The sequence below is a fragment of the Pundamilia nyererei genome, unplaced genomic scaffold (genome assembly GCF_000239375.1).
Source record: "Pundamilia nyererei isolate P.nyererei 1_Seehausen unplaced genomic scaffold, PunNye1.0 scaffold00209, whole genome shotgun sequence".
Lineage (NCBI taxonomy): Eukaryota > Metazoa > Chordata > Actinopteri > Cichliformes > Cichlidae > Pundamilia > Pundamilia nyererei.
Window position 1 is genome coordinate 258675 of NW_005187610.1, and position 21319 is coordinate 279993.

The window sequence follows — 21319 nt, forward strand, 5'->3', positions numbered from 1 at the left end:
TGTGCGTGTGCGCAAGTGTGCACTGCTGACAAAGTCTCCACACACAGAAAGTCTGCACTGTGCACAAAAACAATTCCAACCTTAATCGAAACGCTCAGACACGTGAAAGATTCGAGGGAACGTTGATGGGAGGCAGAGCCTTCAGCTTTCAGGCTCTTCTGTGGAACCACGTTCAGGTAACCTTGGACAAGGACACAACGACCGAGACTGTCGAAGCCGGGGGCTCGAACTGGCAACCTTCCAATTACAAGGCGAACTCCCAACTCTTGAGCCACAATTGCCCCAGTGGTCAACATGTAAAGTGTAAATGATTTGTGGCGTAGTTGGCTCTGACCTTGGATTGTGTGTTTGATCCCTTTTGTAAGAGGGACACTGGACTGTCTTATCCCTTTGTTTGTTTGTTTTATCATTGTACTAATAAATAATCTCTTAGAATTGTATTGGTTATCATCTTTGCCCACGGCTGAGTCGGTTGTTCTGACATAGAATTTAAAATGAACATGTGTACTCACGTTTCTGAGCTCATTACTCACAAACAGATGATTTGATAGATTAGATAGTGGCGTTGATCCATGCACCGATGGGGAACATTACTTTTGCTTTGAATACTTTATGTACAGTCTGGTCATTTTGCATAAAGCACTTTAATGAGTAACGAGGCATGTTCATAGTGTTTTGTTGCTACTTTTACAGGAATGCTTCTAAAAACATGTCTAATAATAAATATTTTGATGGTAATTACAGAAGTTGCACACAGTTAAACATCACTGCATTTGTCTCTTTTCAGAGTAGAATGTAATAGCATGAATTCTTTTTTTTTTTTCACCATTTTTGCTTCACTTTCTCTTTCTTTTGCTGTAAAAGCTTGACAATCAGCTCTACAGAGAGATTGCCACAAAAGCAGCGTGTGTGTTTGTGTGTGTGTTTTGTTCAGCTCCGCTAGTCTCCCCGTTGTTCTGCCTGACAGGTAATGCAATATATTGTTGTGCTCACCCATGTGATTGTTACCGTTCATTGTGCCAGATTGTGTATGGTAGGTAGCCTGTGGGGGAAATGGGGTTTTTTTCTGCCCTGTTATGTTCATTCAGCAGTATGCATTCACAGTCAGACCAACAGGTTCCCTTTAAGAGTGGAGAAAACGCTTTGCAAAACACAAATGAATGACTTGTTTATTGCTGCGCTATTGTGTCCTCTCTTCAACGTCACAGCAGGAGATCACTTGATGTTTGATCTCCTGCTGTGGCACTGAAAACATTCAAATTATCTTCAGATAATTTAACTAAATTCTGCCCTGAGTTTACACTAATGGCCAACATTTGTAATTGTTTTTGGTTGCTTTGTTTTTTAAATCTCCTTCTGGAAAATAGTCTTTTATTTCATCCTCATGCTGGGTCATTAGATGTATAGTTTTCAGCTGGTAGAAGCAACAAAGACTGTTGAATATGTCTGTGAAGGTTCTCAGTCATCCAGGTCATCGTAGTCTAAGGAGCTTGGAAAGAAAAGCGTCTGGACTTCTTTAAGTTGCTTGAAGACGTTTCACCTCCGAGAAGCTTCTTCAGTTCTAAGGTCAAATGGTAGAGACTGTTGAACAAATGCCATCAATATCCCATTAATTGAAGTTTTTAACCACATCACTCCAGTACTACAATCCATCCCACAGACTTTATAGAAAAGATGGGCATGGCGACTGTGACATCATCCACCAGTTTGTTCGTTGAATCCAATCTGTTATTGTTCATGTCAAAAGACTGAACGGCGGGAGGCTGCTAGAGAAAGTTCCACATTTTTAATTAGCGACTCATTACAGCTGCTTAGTATTTGCAGTCAGATCAGATATTAAATTCACATAATGTTCAAAGGATTTAGTTCAGGGTCTGGTTTGATTCCAGCTTCCGCAAGCTTTGAGACAGGTGAGTTTCTTTCAGTGGGATGACAGTGGGAGAGGCGGGCGCACTTGAAGGGATCACTGTGATGGAGGACAGGTGAGGTAAGTAGGCAGGTGAGAATTATCCAATAAGTAAGAGGCCTGAGCGATACTTCCACACTAAGTCACTGTCTCGATTGATTGAAAAGGAAGAAACTGGTGTTCTTTAGGTTTGTAATGACATTTCACCTCTCATCCAAAGAAATTGTGTCGTCGTCAAAGGAGCTTGCAAAGAAAAGCGTCTGGACTTCTTTAAGTTGCTTGAAGACGTTTCACCTCTCATCCGAGAAGCTTCTTCAGTTCTAAGGTCAAATGGTGGAGAGTCCCACATATAAACCCACTGGGAGTGACCCCCAAAAAAGGAAAAAAGGACCCCTGATGATCCTCTAATCGCCTGAGCCAAGGTGTGAAACTGGGTGTGGGTCCCAATCAGCCAGAGTTTCAGGTGAGCTCATTGTGAAACCTCCCACTGGCTTGCCGCGTACACACAGAAGAATCCATTGCAGAGATGGTATACGACGAAGAAGCATAAACAGGGTGTGACCTGCCAGTCATGAGACGAGAAGCGCCACTATGTGGTGATGCACTGTATCACAATAATATCAACTGTTACGAGCAGCAGGGTTGGACATGCCTGAGGAAGGAGCTTTGCTGCATCTACGGGGAAATGGAGAGGGAGAGATGGGCTTCCCTTACACTTATACTTATACTCATAGATTTAAATTAAAAACCTTCATGTGAAATTCTTTGTATATATCTGTGTGTGTGTGTGTGTGTGTGTGTGTGTGTCTGTATTAAATTATTAAATAAATAATGACTCTGTGAAATATGTCGTGTGTTCATCTCAGGTTTTATTTATCTCGTTTTAATGACCAGATTTAATTTTTAATTATTTTCATTAAACCTTAAGGAAAGGGGTTGTACATGAAATCATGTGCATGTTATTGAGGTAGATTGCTGTGCCTTAAAAGTGCCACTAGGGGGCAGCAAGCTGTTCTATTTTTTCAGTTATTTTATTGTGTTGTTTGTACAGAATAATTTCCATTTTTGCTATAATTTTTTGTTCATTCTCCAGGACTGTCTGTTCTTTCAGTCCCCACCTCCTGCCGGCGTAGGAGGGAAATCTGTTCCTTTCTTGATAATTGCCCCACTGGCTTCTATATTTGGATCTATGTCCTCTCCTCTCACTTGCTGTCGCTCTCTTGCTGCTTTGTCACTGTTATTGATTCACATTCTCACTCTGCTGCAAAGCAAAACCATCCAGAATTGGTGCAAGGAAGAAGCAAGGAAGCATCAACGGTGAGTGACGGAGGCGAGGCAGGGGTCTCCTCAGATCTCCACGCCGCATCAGTACCAGAGGTATCGGCTTATTTGCCTGAGCGTGTGGGGGCGGGAAAATCTCCTTGGCTGAATCGAAGTTGTTTTTCCTTCACTCCTTGCAGAGCAGGAATGCATTATTGTTTACAAGCGAGATTATTGTTTCTGTGTGTGAGTCCGTCTGTCATTGTGGCACAGAGCGCCCCTGCAGACAGCTGCTGTGAATTCTTCGGCAGGTGTTTGCATGGCTGGGCTCTTTGTGGGAAGATTTTGTCAACACAACTGTGTTAAAACTGAGCCAAGACACAGACACAAACTTTACAGGTTTATAGTTAGGATCTAATCTAGTTAGTGCTCTACTATCACCCTATTAGAGCACTTCGCTCTCGCTCTGCAGGCCTACTTGTTGTTCCTAGAGTATTTAAAAGTAGAATGGGAGGCAGAGCCTTCAGTTTTCAGGCCCCTCTTCTGTGGAACCAGCTTCCAGTTTGGATTCAGGAGACAGACACTATCTCTACTTTCAAGATTAGGCTTAAAACTTTCCTTTTTGCTAAAGCATATAGTTAGGGCTGGACCAGGTGACCCTGAATCCTCCCTTAGTTATGCTGCAATAGACGTAGGCTGCCGGGGGATTCCCATGATGCATTGAGTTTTTCCTTTCCAGTCACCTTTCTCACTCACTATGTATTAATAGACCTCTCTGCATTGAATCATATCTGTTATTAACCTCTGTCTCTCTTCCACAGCATGTCTTTATCCTGTCTTCCTTCTCTCACCCCAACCGGTCGCAGCAGATGGCCGCCCCTCCCTGAGCCTGGTTCTGCCGGAGGTTTCTTCCTGTTAAAAGGGAGTTTTTCCTTCCCACTGTTGCCAAAGTGCTTGCTCATAGGGGGTCATATGATTGTTGGGTTTTTCTCTGTATCTATGAAGCGCCTTGAGGTGACTTTTGTTGTGATTTGGCGCTATATAAATAAAATTGAATTGAATTGAATTGAAATGAATCTGATGTGTTAGAAACTGAATGAAAGAAGTCACAAGAAAGGGTCCGAGGGCTTATGACCCCGTTCTGCTATACAGTATGCCCCTGTCACACAGGCTTTTGGCATCTTTAGTCCATTTGTAGCCCTGCATATGGAGTGTTCTCTATTATGTAAAATATTTGGAACAAAAGGTAGGCAAGTCTTGCTTTTTCTTCCCTTAAAAAATGTATTTCCTCCCCCTCATTTGCACATTTCTGGCTTTTAGTTCTAATCACATCCCTGATGCAGCTGTTTCCCTTCCACATGAAAAGTAAGCAAGATGTTTTCCAGGTTAGTACCTGAGAGTCTGGCCTTGTTTGCTTAAATTTATTCATAACTCTGCTTTTCTCATGTAAAAGCTTCTTATGAATTATAAATAAGCCACCTGTCTGCTCCAAAAATCCAATCGAAAGTACATCTGTGTTGAATCTCTTCCCTGTGTCAGTGCTCTATGTTTAGATTACACTGTATGTCAGTTTTTCTGTGTTCAGCTAAACTCAATGTGCAGGAAAATGTGTGCTTACAGTATGAATTTCATTTCCTCTGGCTTTGAAGTCCACCTCTGTGGCGATTCCTGCTGCGTGAGCTCCTCTAAGACCACATGTAGATGTGTGGATGCAAAAATGCCAAGTGTTTCTTGTCTTCACAGTAAATCTGCTGCACTGTCGAAATGAACGCTGGCGTTAGGAGCTTCTTTAGTCTGCTGCTAATCACACACTTCAGCAGAGGTGAGTGAGCGGTTTGTTGTCTAGACAGTTGCCCATCAGGTGATCTGAAAGCCCTGCTGATAATCATGAGCTCTGAATAGTTTTTATTTCTGTGTGTGTGCTTTTGAGAGGCTCATATGCTTAACAACACTTTGCAGGTGCCACATGAGTGAAAAGCCTTTGAGCAAAAAGTGCATTAATTCTCCTTGTGACACAAAAATCCACAAGGCTTGGTGAGTAAGATTTGCCCAGCAGATTACTTTCTGACAAAGAGCTAGAGTGGGACCGACTGCGAGTAGTTCCTACAACAAAAAAAGATACAGAACTCCATAAAAATTAAGTAAAATTTAAACGACATTCTAAGGAATCAAATACAAAATGCTTCTTATCACATTACAATTACTTTTCTACTCCTAATCAAGAATTAATATTTATGTTGAGATCTATATATGATTTATATATATGTACATGTATAAATTGCAAAAATCCATCAAATGTTTTGGTGTTTTCAGGTCTAACCTTTAAATTGTGACGTCCAGCTAAATAGATTCAATTTCAAATTAAAGGAGGCTGAATTTCTGGAGAGTACCTGTCGGGGAAAATCCAACCCTCTGCACCCTGTCGTCTTCAGTTACCCTTGAGGTGCAGTGATCGAGTTACTCCGTGCTAGAACACCAGGAATTTTAATTAGTCTTGATTAGACAGAAGCATACATCAAGACTGCTGCATTGAAAAACAACAACAATAACAAAAACAATCTATTTTTCTTCCCTCATCACTGTTTTCCTTTGTTCTGTTTCCTCCTCCTCGCCATCTTTCTTGCAACACCTCGGTAAAATGCTGCAGCAGTGTGGTTTGAGAGATCGTAGTGGTTCTAAAATGACGGTCCACAGGGATGAAATTCCTCTAAATACCCAGTGCCTTCAACAGCATTAGGAGGCTGACAGTTTCTTTTTTTATATATATAGAGGAAATGGTGAATGAATACTCATAGCCTTCTCAGGATTCACTGTAATAATGTTCTGTCACCAGGTGTGTTTTCCCCTGAATATCAAAGTTCACACAAGATAAATTGGTGAAAGATTTTTATAGATGTGTCGACTGCTTCCTGAAGCTCTGACAGTCAGGGCTACAATGGCTGGTCTCTATAGGTGGCCGTGAGCTTTGATGAAAGCATTCATGTTCCACTCAGGATGATTTTATTAGCTTTCATGATCACATGGCATCGTTTTCAGGACCCACAAAATGACTTCAACACACCCAGGTTACCTTTCCGTTATCAGGACTCACTTAGCCTAACATCTGGAATAAGGATGAGCGGTCACACAATGCTGGTTATCAACTCTAAGCTAACTCATGGTTTATCAGTCTGGCTATCAGCATCTGACCCATTCAGTTTAATTTTATTTGTATAGTGCAAAATCATGGGAGGTTACCACTGTTTGCTCACAGCAAGAAGGTCCTGGGTTCCACTCTGTGTGGAGTTTGTTTGCAGTTTGTTCTCTCTGGGTGCTGTGGTTTCCTCCCACAGTCCCAGAGACATGCAGTAAGTTGGGTAGGTTAATTGGTGATTGGTTGTCTTTCAGATTACCAGCCCTACTGTGGACTCTTAGTCCTGTTGACATCCTTGTTTTGGCATCATTGTGAGACACTGTTCCTTGTTTCACTCCACAGAAATCATCTTTTCCGTGACTAGTTTCTCTCTATTTTCTCATCTCTCCTGCGGGTTTATCCAGCCCAGAAAATCACTGATGACTCCATCAACACCCCCCACCCTCCTGTGCTGTTCAGCGTCAGTCCCCAATCCTACATCAGCTTCCTGCTGCTGGGCCTGACCGTCGTCGTGTTCGGCGGCGTCTATCTCTGGATCCTCAGATACGTCTGCATCGGCTGCTGCCAGCCCATCGCAGTCGGCGTTGAGTCAGAATCCCTGGCAGGGATGGTGTGAAGTCATCAGCCCCTGTCTGATTGAGTTGGGCTGATACCAAGTCACACAGGACATTTACAGGTAAAAGACACGGCCTATCAGACTTGTCATACATTTTGCAAAGGGAAGTAGATGTCATTTGTGCTCCCATATACTTATTTTTTCAGTTCCAGAGCACTTAGTGACAGTGTCGATGCTGGAAAATAAGTAAGTAGGAGAAAAGTAGCTCTTTTGCTCTTACCTCTACACCCTGCTTACCTGATATCTGGCAAACATCTGTTGTACAGTATGCCTGAAAAATCGCTAAAAAGCTATTGAGCAGTGAACGTGAGACACAACTGTAAAGCTGGGTGGCAGAAATTTAAGACAACGTTCAGCTAATAAGATGATAAAATGTTTTGTGTGTCTTCTTTAGGGTTTTCTTTGTACACTGTTAAAAAAAACATCTTAAAAAAACGGTAATAGTCCAGCAGCTGGGGCGCCTAAATACTACCGTAAAATAACAGAAAATAACTTCCTCATAAAAATACAGTTATTTCCAGTAATGACAATACAGTTTGTTGCGCTAACTTGACATGGGATTCTGCCTTTTCCAAGTGCGTTTAGACATCAAATTAGGAACATTTTAACGTGATCAAACAATGAAATTACCTATAAACAAGGTCAATGAATGTGGCAATATGAATCATAATATGTAAATGTACAGAAATATACAGTTGGTTTAAATAATAATGGATTGCATGCCCTGGGACAGACTGACAGAGGCAAGGCTGCCATATCACACCATCAGCCCCTCTGGCCATCACCAGTAGGCGAAGAGTCTTGACCACGGACACAATACCGGGAGTGTCCGAGCCGGGCCTCGAACTGGCAATCTTCTGATCACAAGGCGAACTGCCAACTCCTGAGCCACGATCGCCCTAACTAGCAATGATAATAATACTCATGTGATGTAACACAAGCTTATAGGAATCATGTTATATACTTTTCCATAGCATCACATTTGAATTCAACAGTTCAATCTTTCAAATAACGGACAGATATTTGTGAGATCATGATACATTTGTGAATGTGTTTTAACAATCTAAATATGCAAATGTACAGACAGATACATTTAATGATCGTGACAATTATGTTGTATTACATTACAGTGATTTAACGTTAATTTACATTTGAAATGTGAAGTCAAAGTCTATTTACGTAACGTTAATGATATTCTAGAAGAACAGAACAAAACTGTAAAATGCAGTAAAATACTTTTATATTAGGATTTTTTCCTACAGTGCAGCCATACCCGCAACCTTGTGGTTGTTAGTTCACATTCATTGGCCGATGCTTAGCGTCATGTTATTATGTGTCCCAACATCCAATGGCATGTCACATTGTTTTCATGGCCACACCCTCACCCAGGTGCAGAGGCCTCTTTCTGTTCAGGAATGTTGTGAATACTTTGACATTTATATTAATTGCAATTCCTACCTCTACATTTATTTTTTTAAAAATATAATTAGCACAGCGTGGCCGTGCAATGTTTTATATGTTGTTGTTGTTTTCGTTTTTATTCCTATTAATTATATTTTCACTTGTTACCTCTGAATTATTGAATCAGACCTAGATGACATGAAATTTTCAGCACAATTATAATTCAAATACTCTCATTTTATATATTTTTCCATAGTATTACATTTGAATTTAACATATCATTCTCTCACATAACAGACAAATATTCGTGAAATTATGATACATTTCTGAATGTATTTTTACAATCTCAATATGTTTAGTATGTACAAAAAATATATTTAAGAAACAAGTAAATTGTGTTTTACTATATTTACAGTGATGTTATGTTATTTTACCTTTGACATGTAAAATCACAGTCTACTTATGTAAATCTAATGATATTCTAGAAAGACAGTACAAAACTGTAAAATACACACTAAGATACTTTGACATTACTATTTTTTGGAACAGTGTAGTTTGGCTGTTTTATTTTGAAACCATTTTTAATTGTTTTCTTTTGTTACTTCCTGCCTTTCTCCTTCACAAGTGGGTTTTGTGTGTAAACAATTAGCCATTTAGTATTTTGTGGATTTATAATAATGATTTATAATGCTGTCCCCATTTTCTGCCGTCAAGTTAGTTTGTGTTTTGTTTTTGGTTCAGTATTATGTAAAAAAAGAAAAATCCTTAAAAACATACTACAGTGTTTTGTTTTAAAACAAAGACATTTTCTATTATTTTTTCTCCGTATATTTTACCCACATGGTTATGTTGACCATTTACACTCTTTATGGGGAAAATGTTTTTTTGTGAAAGTACAACCTGTTGATTTCTCTGTTCTTGGCATTTCTGCTCAGCTGAATGACACAAATAAATCTCCTTTTCTTCTTCAAACTTGCCTTGTGTGATTGGGTCCTGTGTAGGGTGACCAGATCACAGTCTAAAAGTAAATATAACGAGAATAAAGGGAAGCTGAAGTTTGTTCTTATTGTCTATATTATCTGTTAATTCCTCTGAGGAGGAGGAGTATTTAATCAGTTCTGTTTATTAACAGTGTAGCATGCAATCGGATCAAGGTCACAATAAATGTGAAAATCAGAAAAAAATTTATATTACTCATGTTTTTTTAATGGATGGATATTCTAACTTCACAACAATATGCTACACCTTGGTGGACATCAATACCTTGGCTGGCTAAACATTTGATTTTGACCTTCATTTTTAGTGCCCAAATTTGAAGAAACCGTATCAAGAAATCTGTCATATGAAAAGCCATGGAGAGGGCAGTACGTAACATTTTCTTCTTTTGTTTTAAATGACATCATACAATCATCATATTGTAATAAAAACATCATAAAACACCAAAGTCGTTGTAAAAGTCGTTGTCCGTTGGGGGACTGCTTTTGTTCACTGTTGTTTCAGCTGCTGTTCTGCCTGGTAACAGCCTTTGGGCTTCAGTAACCTTCATTTTTCTTTAATAAAAAGTCTTCGCTTCATATATTATAGATTTTAGAGAAGTGCATGTCCTGCAGTGCAAAGCCAATCAAAATGTAGGACGTTGTCTCGATATGTGGTATTGGAGACGACGGATAAAAAGATGGATCTCTGTTCACCCAGCCCTATGTGTTTGATCTACGTAAGTTTGTTACGACCAGACACACTTTTGACGTTACTCACATAATTTGATCAATGTGAATATTTATTATAGCATGTTTAATAATTCATGTGTTCATTATTAACTCATGGTCTCAAACTTAGAGGACACAGATTAAGCGTACTGAATGTAACCGAACAGTGTGTAAAACACAAGACATGGATTCAGTATCTATCAGGATCAAAGACCCCAAACCAGAGCTGCTAGCTTAGTGCTAACACACTCATTGTAACAGCCCCTGGCCTAATTAGCTCCCACTGGTACAACTTGATACAAATTAGTGAGCTCAAGTGACTAATATGTGGCTGAAAATGAAATAATTTAAAAAGCGGAGCTGCTTACTCATGCATGGGTCCAATGATCCACATGAGTAATAGACCATAAGGTCTGACATCCACAGCACCGCAAGTTGCTGCATGGGTGTTACGGTTAGCGACTTCACTTCCTGAGAGAGCTCAGCAAGAACAACCCTGGTTAAACTCGGTTTAAGGTCATGCCAAAGCATCAGTTCAAGTCCACACTTTGACTGGGTCACTCCAAAACCTTCATTTTGTTTTTTTGTTTCTGTCTTTGAGTCATTCAGAGGTGGACTCGCTGGTGTGTTTCAGATCATTTCTTTGAGCTTCAGACTTCAGACTGATAATCCTGATGGGATAGCAAAATTAACAATTCCATCAAGTGCAGCAAGTCGTCCTGAAGCAGCAGAGCAGCCTGCGACCACTACACTATCACCACCACGTCTGACTGATGGTGTGATAGTCTTTTTTTGAAATTATGTGATTTTTACACCAAATGCAACAGGACTTAATCCTTCTAAAAAAAATAAAAAATCATCTTTATATCTTGTCAGTCCACAGAATATTTTCCCAAAACTTTTGGGGATCACCAAGATGTTACTTGGTAAATGTGAGATGAGCCTTTGTGTTCTTCTGGATCAGAAGTGGTTTTCGTCCAGTCTCTTTCTTATTGTTGAATCGTGAACTCTGGCCTTAACTTAGGCAAGTGAGGCCTGCAGGTCTCTACATGCTGTTCTGGGGTCTTTTACCTTAGAAATCCCTTTTTAAATCTTTCCAGACTGATGGATGTCAATGACTTTGTTTTTCAGCTGTTTCTTCAGATCATGGCGTGATCTAAAGTGTTGATTTGTGAGAGCTTTTTAACCTATTTCACGCAGCTTCACCAGTAATCAGGCCTGTGTGTGGTTTGTGAAACTGAGCTCAGCTTTCCAAAAAAAGGTGATCAGTGCTCATTTATGAATTAACAGGTAGGAATGACTTGTTCACAGATGGCCAGTTAGGTTCACATGTAATGAAATTAAAGGCTTTTGATTCTAATTCTAGAGTAAATGCAGATCTTCCTTGTTGAACATAAGCTTAATTTCAATTTATTTTAAGTAAGTCCTCTAAACTCTTTCCACCGTTCCACCTGAGCCTCGTCTGAGTCTACTCTTGAATAAACAACAAAACAACATTTCCCATGAACGACGAATCACCTTGCAGCCCACCTGAATAATGGACCCACGTCTGTGCAAGATGGAGGCTATTGAGTTTGCATCTTAATGGATCCAATTAAATTTGATCAGTCTCATAATTCATCAGCTTCGTATCTAGTAAAAGCTGTGGTAATGAATAAGTTATCTGAGAGAATTCCAACCAGGCATTTTACATTTTACCCTAGAATTAAGCACGCACGCACAAATCCACGGCGTCTTACACACATGAACGTGTTCAATGAAGAACATAATCTGAAAGCTGTGGAGCGAATGAAGGACAGTTTTGAGGGTTTGTGTTGACAGCTTTTAGTTTTCAACATTTATAGCTCAGACTGTTCTCTTCAATGCAAGCTAGACGTGACTGACAGGCTGCACACTAATGAAATATGAGCTACACAGCAGAAAAATTGACTGAACCGCGCTTCGCAGCAAAGATGGACAATGACCCCGAACATATTGCAACTCAAAGCAAAGAAGTGGAATATTGGAGCAAATGGAGCTGCATTTCGCTTATGATGAAACTACGGCACAATGATCCGTAAACAAAACAAACAACTGAAGAGGGAAACCGCCGAGGCTCGGCAAAGCATCACAAAACACGAAAGCCTTTCTCTGGTGACATCTCAGTCGCTGCCTGCAAAGAATTCTCAACAGAGTATTAAAAATAAACAGCTAATTTATGATTATGCTAATTCATTCCCTGCCATCTGAAAAAGGAGCACTGTGGCTGTAATTACTCAAAGGTTAATGATATGTGTTTCTTCAACCCCTCCAATTATAGCTGAGTGTCTAAACTTCAGAATGCTTCATTTCATGTGGAAACCGTGGCAGGAAATTAAAATCATGTGGTGCTTTTATAAGGACTTACAGATGCATAAATGATAAAAAAAAAGTGGTCTTTTTAGCAGGTTGCTAGGTGGTTGTTGAAAAATACGATGACATCATAATGCATGACGTGAATAATAACCTTCAGGGACATAAGGTGTATCTGTGTAACAATTCAACTCAATTTTATTTATAAAGAGCCAAATCACAACAACAGTCACCTCAAGGCGCTTTATATTGTACAGTAGATACAGAGAAAAACCCAACAATCATATGACCCCCTATGAGCAGCACTTTGGCGACAGTGGGAAGGAAAAACTCCCTTTTAACAGGAAGAAACCTCCAGCAGAACCAGGCTCAGGGAGGGGCGGGGCCATCTGCTGCGACCGGTTGGGGTGAGAGAAGGAAGACAGGATAAAGACATGCTGTGGAAGAGAGACAGAGGTTAATAACAGATATGATTCAATGCAGAGAGGTCTGTTAATACATAGTGAGTGAGAAAGGTGACTGGAAAGGAAAAACTCAATGCATCATGGGAATCCCCCGGCAGCCTACGTCTATTGCAGCATAACTAAGGGAGGATTCAGGGTCACCTGGTCCAGCCCTAACTATATGCTTTAGCAAAAAGGAAAGTTTTAAGCCTAATCTTAAAAGTAGAGATAGTGTCTGTCTCCTGAATCCAAACTGGAAGCTGGTTCCACAGAAGAGGGGCCTGAAAACTGAAGGCTCTGCCTCCCATTCTACTTTTAAATACTCTAGGAACAACAAGTAGGCCTGCAGAGCGAGAGCGAAGCGCTCTAATAGGGTGATATGGTACTACAAGGTCATTAAGATAAGATGGGGCCTGATTATTTAAGACCTTGTATGTGAGGAGCAGGATTTTGAATTCAATTCTGGATTTAACAGGAAGCCAATGAAGGGAAGCCAAAACAGGAGAAATATGCTCTCTCTTTCTAGTCCCTGTGTGTGCCAGGTTCGGTTCCTGTCTGTGTAGGAGTTTGCAGGCAAACAGACAGACAGAGATTTGATATTTTAAACTAAAATTCTCACACCTTACTAACTCGTGGCCACAACTTCATTATCTAATACTCACACACTATTAACTCGTAGACGTGCAATAGCATTAGAAGCCCTCACCGGAGGGCTTCTAAATCTGAAAAAAAGGTGCAACATAAACAAAGTGTGATTGATTTGATACCCACCCTACCCACAGTGAATCGAGACAAGGGAACAGATGGAAGGCTTATGCCCTACTAGAAAATGCAAAATTGATTATCATTTATTATAGCAGCCCATTGTAGGGAAAAATGATTGCGGGTGGAGAAAAAAAATCCAGAGGGGGAAAAAAAATGATGATTACGGAGAAACCACAAGAAGGAGATGTAGCCCTTGGAGCCAAAGTGGAGTGCGTACATTATAATTAGGGATGGATTAACAAACGGGCGTGCTGAGCACAGACCCGGGGAGTCCTAGAGACCCCTGAGTTGCAGCCGTGTTTGTAGTTTCTGGTATAAAAACTGCTCTTTAGGAGGTCAGAGAGCTCCATCATGGCAAAAGAATGATGCTGAGCAGAATATGAACCTCACAGGAAGCAACTGTCTGCTGTGTGGATGCCACTGCATGTTTATTTTAGTGTTTTTTTCCTTATAAGCAGTTTACTACTATGAAACAGAACCCAGGTCATCACCTCTGTAACCTGAAACCAGTTTCTTGCCTTTATTGAACTAAGTAAAATGATCAGCTTTGTCAGAATTCCTTGCAGTGAAAAATTATGGGCAGGCTTCTGTACTATTTGAAAGCGGCATTTTCAATTTTATCCACTTTGGAGAGCATTATCTTGACCAAAAACACCGTCTCAATGTGGACAGAAGGCCAAAACAGAGAGAAAAAGATGCGTTTTCAAACAAAAATGTATTAGCGTGGACATGGCCGAAGATGCACTTAGAAACCGTGGGAAGGAAGAACTCCATTTTAACAGGAAGAGATATTGAGCATTCTTTGTAATTGTCTTCTTAGTCTCACCTGTTAACCATACTTGTTCCCAACCTGTGCAGGTCTGGTCTAATCAGCTAACCTACCTCAAACAACACCTGCATTGCTGTATTCAGGGTTTGGAGTAAAGTGACCACTAACCACGTGATGTTAACTTGTCCGCCACTTTGGACGTGTGACAATTATGGTGGCATTGCAGGAAATAGTGAATAAGGACCGAGCCACACAGACCTAGACACTAGCACCCTTTGAATCAGGTTGGCAGCGGCGCGATGGCATAAATTTCACTTTGAAGGTGAAGTTTCTCCATTTTCCAGGTTGCGTCACGGTTTTATTACTGCTCAGGTAGCAGTTAGCGAGTTTTTGCAAACAAACATGGCAAACTACGGGCAACCAAAGAAATCGGTAAGAGGTTTTCGATGCAGCACTTTCTTTGCATACGATTTCATCCAGTCAGAGCCTTATATGGCACTTTTCTACTCGAACACTCAAAGAGCTTTGTACATTCAAACAAGCAGTTTGCTCAAAGCTTAATCACTTTCTGTATAACAGTCACAATCCAATGAACACATCAGAGAACCACTTGGGGTTCAATATCTTGCCCAAGGATACTTTGGCATGCAGGGATTGAACCTCGAACGGTTCGATTAATAGATGAACTGCTCTACCTCTGAGTTCGACCCACCCCAAATATAGTAATGTGCACATGTCAGTGGGAAACCTCAAAGGGACCACTGCCTGTTAGTGAATAAATATCTATTTGGATTGGGATTTTTTTACCTTGTGGTTCTTTTCAGGACCCAAGAATTTAACAGCCAGCCTAAAGCTCAACTCTGATTGGATGCGTCAGTCGCTACAGAGGTCCTGGGACATGGCGGCTCCACTCCTGCCCGAACCTTCTTCCTCACAAAGCACCAGAGACCACCACACAACAATCATCATCATCTTCTTTTCTTCTTCTTTGAGTTGCTCCGTTCAAGCGTCATCACAGCAGCTCGTCTTCATTTCATGCATGACCTTAAAACAACGGAAATAACCATCATCGCTTCTAAAGTAATGATCTGCACTTTTTGCATTTTGCAACTTTTTAAGTTCTTGTGAGAGTTTGTATTCATTTAAGAAAAAATCTGCATTTTATAATAAAAATTTACAAAAATCATGCATTTAAAATGCTTTCAGTGCTGCGAGGTACCTCGTCTTGTCTGTCTGGTCTCATCATCTACTTTGGAGGAAGCTATTTGCTCGTGCACACGCCTCAGTTACTGAAGCGTAAAGGTCAAGTCACCTAAGAGCTGTTATGCATCACACCCTGCCTGATGCCGAGGCACGCCATCGATCCCAAGCATGGTAATCACACTGAAAACCATGCCACCTGACACGCCGTAGCCCATTTACACATCGCACATGAAGCGCGAGCACCTCGGGGTGCTCTGCTGTCCGTCTTTGTCTCTGACAGGGCGGTCCCCTCCCTGCTGCCCCGTAATAGATTTACTCCCATCTCTCTGAGCACGTTGGCCTTGGGGCAAAGCATTGGCTCGGCCCCTGATTGACAGCTGCTGATAGCGGGTTGAGAGCTTGTTGCCAGGGGCTACAGGGGGACACCCTGCATCCACACATGCAGTTGCCATGGAAATAGGGAGTTCAGGCCTTCTGCCTGCAGATGGCAACGCTGCACTCCGAGTCAGGAGGGAGATGAGACCGGGGTACGAGGGCGGCAGGGCGAATCGGTGGCTGTCTCTCAAAGAGAGAGCGTGGGTTTGATTTTGCGGTTTGCACAGTTCACCCCGGCTTCACCTCAGAACCCCCCCAGGTGCTGCTTTCAATTACACACACATCAGGTGGAGAATCTGCACATTTGCACTCTTCCTAGGCATCGGTGAAAATGTCTGCTGCCAGTCTCTGCGCTGCTGCACATCAATCCTTCATTTTTTCCCCTCTTCTGTACATTATCTGATCATGTTTTATCGCTCAACACTGCAACTGCTGCAAGAGCATAAAAAACAAACCATCTATTAAAAATCACAAAAAGCCGATCCTGTGCTGTTTCTCAGCTGTTAGGCCACACGAGACAGGCTGTTTTTCCCCGGCTCCCTTCTGCTGTCTGACACAGGCCATGTGAACCTGTGAACTGAACCATATTTAGAAGGGGTGTGTGCACGCAGCTCTAACCACTTCCATTTACAGTGGCTTCATATCTGATTTCCTCCTCAGCATGCACATTTTTCCCACCCAGATGAGCAAAGTCAGGCTGACAGCTACTCGTACGTGGAACACAGTTTCAGCTTCTGTTTCATATTCAATTCCTCTGGCTGTCTCTGTGTGGACAGGAGTCATCAACAGCTTGGAGGGTTTCTCTCTCTTCCTCTCATACACACACATCTGTAATGGGCAGGAGAGGAGAAGGGAAGCAAGTTGAGGTGAAACCCACCACTGTTCCCATGTAGTCACCCTCTGCTGCTGCTGCTGCTGCTGCTGGGGTCAGTTTGCAGTATTTCCCACCTGAGTGACAAATACTGCAAAGCACTACTGGTTCTGTGAAGCTCAAAAGAAACAGAGCCCCTCTGCATGTCTCACATCTCCCGTCCTTATGCACTCTCCTCAGCCCGGGATTATTGCATTGTGACAGGCTGCTTACATGCAAGCAGCTGTAATGAGCGTGAACCACTTGAAGCTTAGAGGAAACAGCAGCATTGCATCTGATTGCATCCTCCGAGCTGCTCCGTGAGAAACGCAGTCAGCTGCCTCCGGATATTTGATTTATTCAGCTCTCAGATCCGGTGCGTTACCCACCGGGCGGTGCGCTGTGCAGCAAGCGCGGTTCCCACTGATCTTTCAGTACACCGTGTTCCATATAGTGTGGAGTCAAACAAGGACACGGCGTCTGAGGAATCACTTAATACCACCTTAAATTTGGATTAAATTTGCATAATAGTGTTTTAACAGAGACACGCCGGGACAGTTTGTTGTTGCTGTGCAGCAGAAAAGCCTCCAAAGTGCAGAAACACGTCACGCTTCGTGTTTTTCTCGCACACATTCCACTACAATTTAAAGCGTGATACCTTAAAGGCTTCACACACTCCTTTGGTTCCTGGCCAATAGGTTTCGGAGGCGTTCAGGAACTGTGGGGAATATAGCAACTCTTCAGCGAGCCTTCATTGATGAGCAAGACAAAAAAAGTCACTAAACTCCTTTTTTATGGAGGCTTGCATTCGCCGAACAAAACAAACAAACAAAGAAACTAGAGTTGTTATCGCAGAATCTCAAGTTCCATTTATTTTTCGACTTATTAGTTACAAATCATTTTCTTTCAGTTTTAACTTAATCAGTCGACATTTCAAGTCGTTTCCTCTTTCTTTTAGTTATTTTTTTTAAATTCACAGTTATATTCTCAATAATAACTCTAAATTTTAATTTATTTAAAGGGTTTTTTCCCCCTCAGCAGGTTCAGCTTGTAAATCAATATTTTTGAACTACCTAAATCAACATTTTGAGATAATAACCTGATTTTCTAAATTAATTATGGATATTAATAGACTTAGTCACAGTAGGCTTGGTTTGGCTTTAAGTAATTTTAATGTCAATGTACAGAATAACCACAGACTGTATATAAAAGATGGAACTAGCCACTGTAATATCAGTTACTGGTTTCTGGACAATATCAGTTTATTTATTTATTTATTCATTTTTTATCTTGGACTCAGGAGTAACCAGAGGTTTGGACAAAAGCTAGTGGTGCTAAGCTATCAACTCATTTTAGCAAGCCCGGTTACCAAGTTAAATCCACTAACTGTCCACCTCAATGACTGATTCTTCAGATGTGTTTTATGTATATGTATCACATGGACATTTAGCTTGTAGCTGATGAAGGTGGTTGATGGTCTGTATTGCACAGTATTAGACACATATTCAGATTAGATCCATGATGCGTCATGGAGGGACGCATCATGGATCTAGTAACTCCAGTTAGCTGAGGTCTACTTTACAGAATGAGTATCCTTGGGCAAGATACTAACCCCATGTTTGCATACTGGTGGCGCCAGTGTCCGGCAGCCTCGCCTCTGGCAGCATGGCAGTAATCGTACTTAGTATTTCAAATGACATTAAAGTAACATAAAACAGGTCCCGTTGCAGCAATGTTAAAAAAATAATTTTGTGAACTTGTTACATTTATGAAGTGATTGAGGTTACATTTCATAAAATCTCACTGTGACATTATTTTTTCTATAACGTTTTTTAAAAAGTGCTTGTGTGGTTAATTTGTGAACACAGAGCAATGCTGTCACAACGCTGAGTGTTGCAAACATATCAGTTTATGACCAAATACAACAGTTGCATTATGTAATGTGCTTCTAGGCTTCTAGTGTTTTCTAGAGCTGCCTATTTTTGGGACACCTTTCCCCTAAATAAATGAGGTATTTAAGACAAAAAAAACTCCTTTATTTATGGAAATATGTCTGTGAAGGTTCTCAGTCATCCAGGTCATCGTAGTCAAAGGAGCTTGCAAAGAAAAGTGTCTGGCTCAGGGGATTAGAGGATCATCAGGGGGTCCTTTTGTCCCTCTGTGGGGGGATACTCCCACTAGGTTTATATCTGGGACTCTCCACCATTTGACCTTAGAACTGAAGAAGCTTCTCGGATGAGAGGTGAAACGTCTTCAAGCAACTCAAAGAAGTCCAGACGCTTTTCTTTGCAAGCTCCTTTGACTATCCAGGGAAACTGTTTACTGCACTATCATTCTTCATGTAAACATGCGTTTTAACTTGAACACTTTAAATGAGATCTGTGCGAAGAACCTGGACGTCACGAGCCACCGCTCGAGAACGAGGTGGGATTGTAGGTATGCAGATTCCCAGCCAAAGGAGGGGATGCGTGAACGCAGCACAGTTGTGAGATCAGCTGATTTTTTACGCTGCCATTTTGTCCAGCACAGGAGCGAGCATTCAGTCAGTGAGTGAGTGCGCAAAGAGAAACCACTGGCGAGACTTTCCATACGGCGGCACCGGACCGAACTGTCGGTAAGAAAAATAAAAAAAGAACAACGGGAGCCAGTAATGTGGTGACGGCAGACGGAGGGAAGCACCAAACTGAGCCCGAGGACCGTGAAGGGAAACAGGCGAGCTAAGGGAGCTGTCAGGAGGTTTTTTTTGTTTCTTTTTTTTTTTAACTCAGCGGCTCCGCCGGCTCGGCTCCCCGGTCACAGACCACAGGAACCCGCTTTCTCTCTACCCGCCCGCCCGCCTGGCTGGTTGGCTTTAGCTAACCCTGCTAGCATCTCGGCTATACCCCACCGCCGCTCCTCGCGTCTCCTCTCACCGTGGGAAACTGCAACTGTCCCGGCTGTCAGTGTCACACCGTCCTCCTGTAAACTTCAAACAATGCGCTGCTCCTGTCTGAGAGACTTTTTACGCCCAAGGGACGATTTAACGCACGCTTCGCCAAGCGACCAGTGATAGCTGAGCTGCGGTCCAAGCTAACAAGTTGACGTGGAAGAGGAACTCTATTTTTTTTTAACTGTTTTCCAAGCTGTGATTTCACCAGGATTACTTTCCCCCTCTGCCCTGCCCGAGTTGGACTCGACTTTTTGGTGACTCCGGGTTACAAAGCAGCCAGTTAGCTATGTTTATTTGTGGCCAGAAAGTAATTTCAAGTGTTTGCGGATTCCACAGTGGGACTCTTTCTTGGTTCGAGTACTGCAACGGAAACATTAGCTAACACAGACTGGCTCGTGTTGTGTTTACTGCATAAATAGATAGACGGAACAAACAGTTGCCAAACATTTTTTGTTTCATTTTTAAATTCAGATTGTAGTTAAACAGATTGTTCTTGTACCTGTCGTGAGCTGACATTGCTGCACAGGTTGTGTGGAAGACAGTGTGTGTCTGAGTGTGTGTGTGTGTGTGTGATCCCTGCTCTCTGTTACCTCCACTCGACAGTGAAGTCACGTTGAGTTGATCCATTGATCGGATCGTTATTGTACTATTTTCGCTGATTGAAGGGGGGAAAAGAAAAAAGTCGGTGCGATGTCGGGCCAATCTATCACGGATCGGATCACAGCAGCTCAGCACAGCATGACCGGGTCGGCTATCAGCAAGGCTGTGTGCAAAGCCACCACGCATGAAGTGAGCGGACCGAAGAAGAAGCACCTTGACTGTGAGTAGACCCCCCTCCACACATCATTCCGCTCCCCTTGTATCTGTCCTCTTCTTCACTGTAACCTGGCTGTGGTTGGACAGTCCAGTCCAATCAGCTAGATTAGACAGCAAATGGTTTTCTGTCACATATGTGTATGGCTGTAATGGCTGGTGATCCTATTAAAGATCCAGAACGTTTCAAGTCGTTGAAACCCTCATTTTTTCTACTCTTGGCTCTCTATGACATCACTGAGAGATACTATCCCTAATATGGGCTTCTCTGGAATGAGCACCTCCTGCCCCACCCTCCACCAATCAGAAGCCCTACAAGCTGCATTTGCTTCAATGGGCACTTGATGCTGGCTTCATAAACCCCCATGTTAAAATATCCAACTTTACAGTAAAAATAAATAGTGTTGTGGTTTACATATTTGCCAGGGACCATGGAGAGTTTTCACGCTCTTAAAGGCCACTAGTTACATCACACAGTGACAGTGAGATTAATAGACAACCAAGTGCACTTATGCTTGCCATATAGCTCTTCTACAGAGCAAAACTTTCAAGGTTACAAAAATGGAGAGGTGCACAACTGGCTAAAACGATGCCAAAACGTGGCTTGTGCCAGCAGACGTGATGCCACTTATGCCATACGCCGCTGGTCGCAAGGGCGAGCATAGTGGACCCCTTAAGTCGTACCCCTCAAAGGTGTATGCTCAGCCTCACTGCCACAAAATAAAATCACTGAAGTGGGTTGTTTGAACCCATTTGTGCTGTTGGTGCCTTTATAATTATGATGGCAGTAACCGAAACGCCAACATTGAGGCTTGAAAC

The 21319-nt window shown here is 41.9% G+C and overlaps 1 protein-coding gene across 1 annotated transcript in view; it reads left to right on the forward strand.

Annotated features, from left to right (window-relative positions):
* Nucleotides 1-20377: 20377 nt before the first annotated feature.
* Nucleotides 20378-21319, forward strand: part of LOC102213042 (phosphatidylinositol-binding clathrin assembly protein) — a 113347-nt gene continuing 112405 nt past the window's right edge. Inside the window, exon 1 of the mRNA XM_005747959.1 lies at nucleotides 20378-20476. Coding sequence (XP_005748016.1) covers nucleotides 20378-20476 — 99 coding nt within the window. The remainder of the gene's footprint in view (nucleotides 20477-21319) is intronic.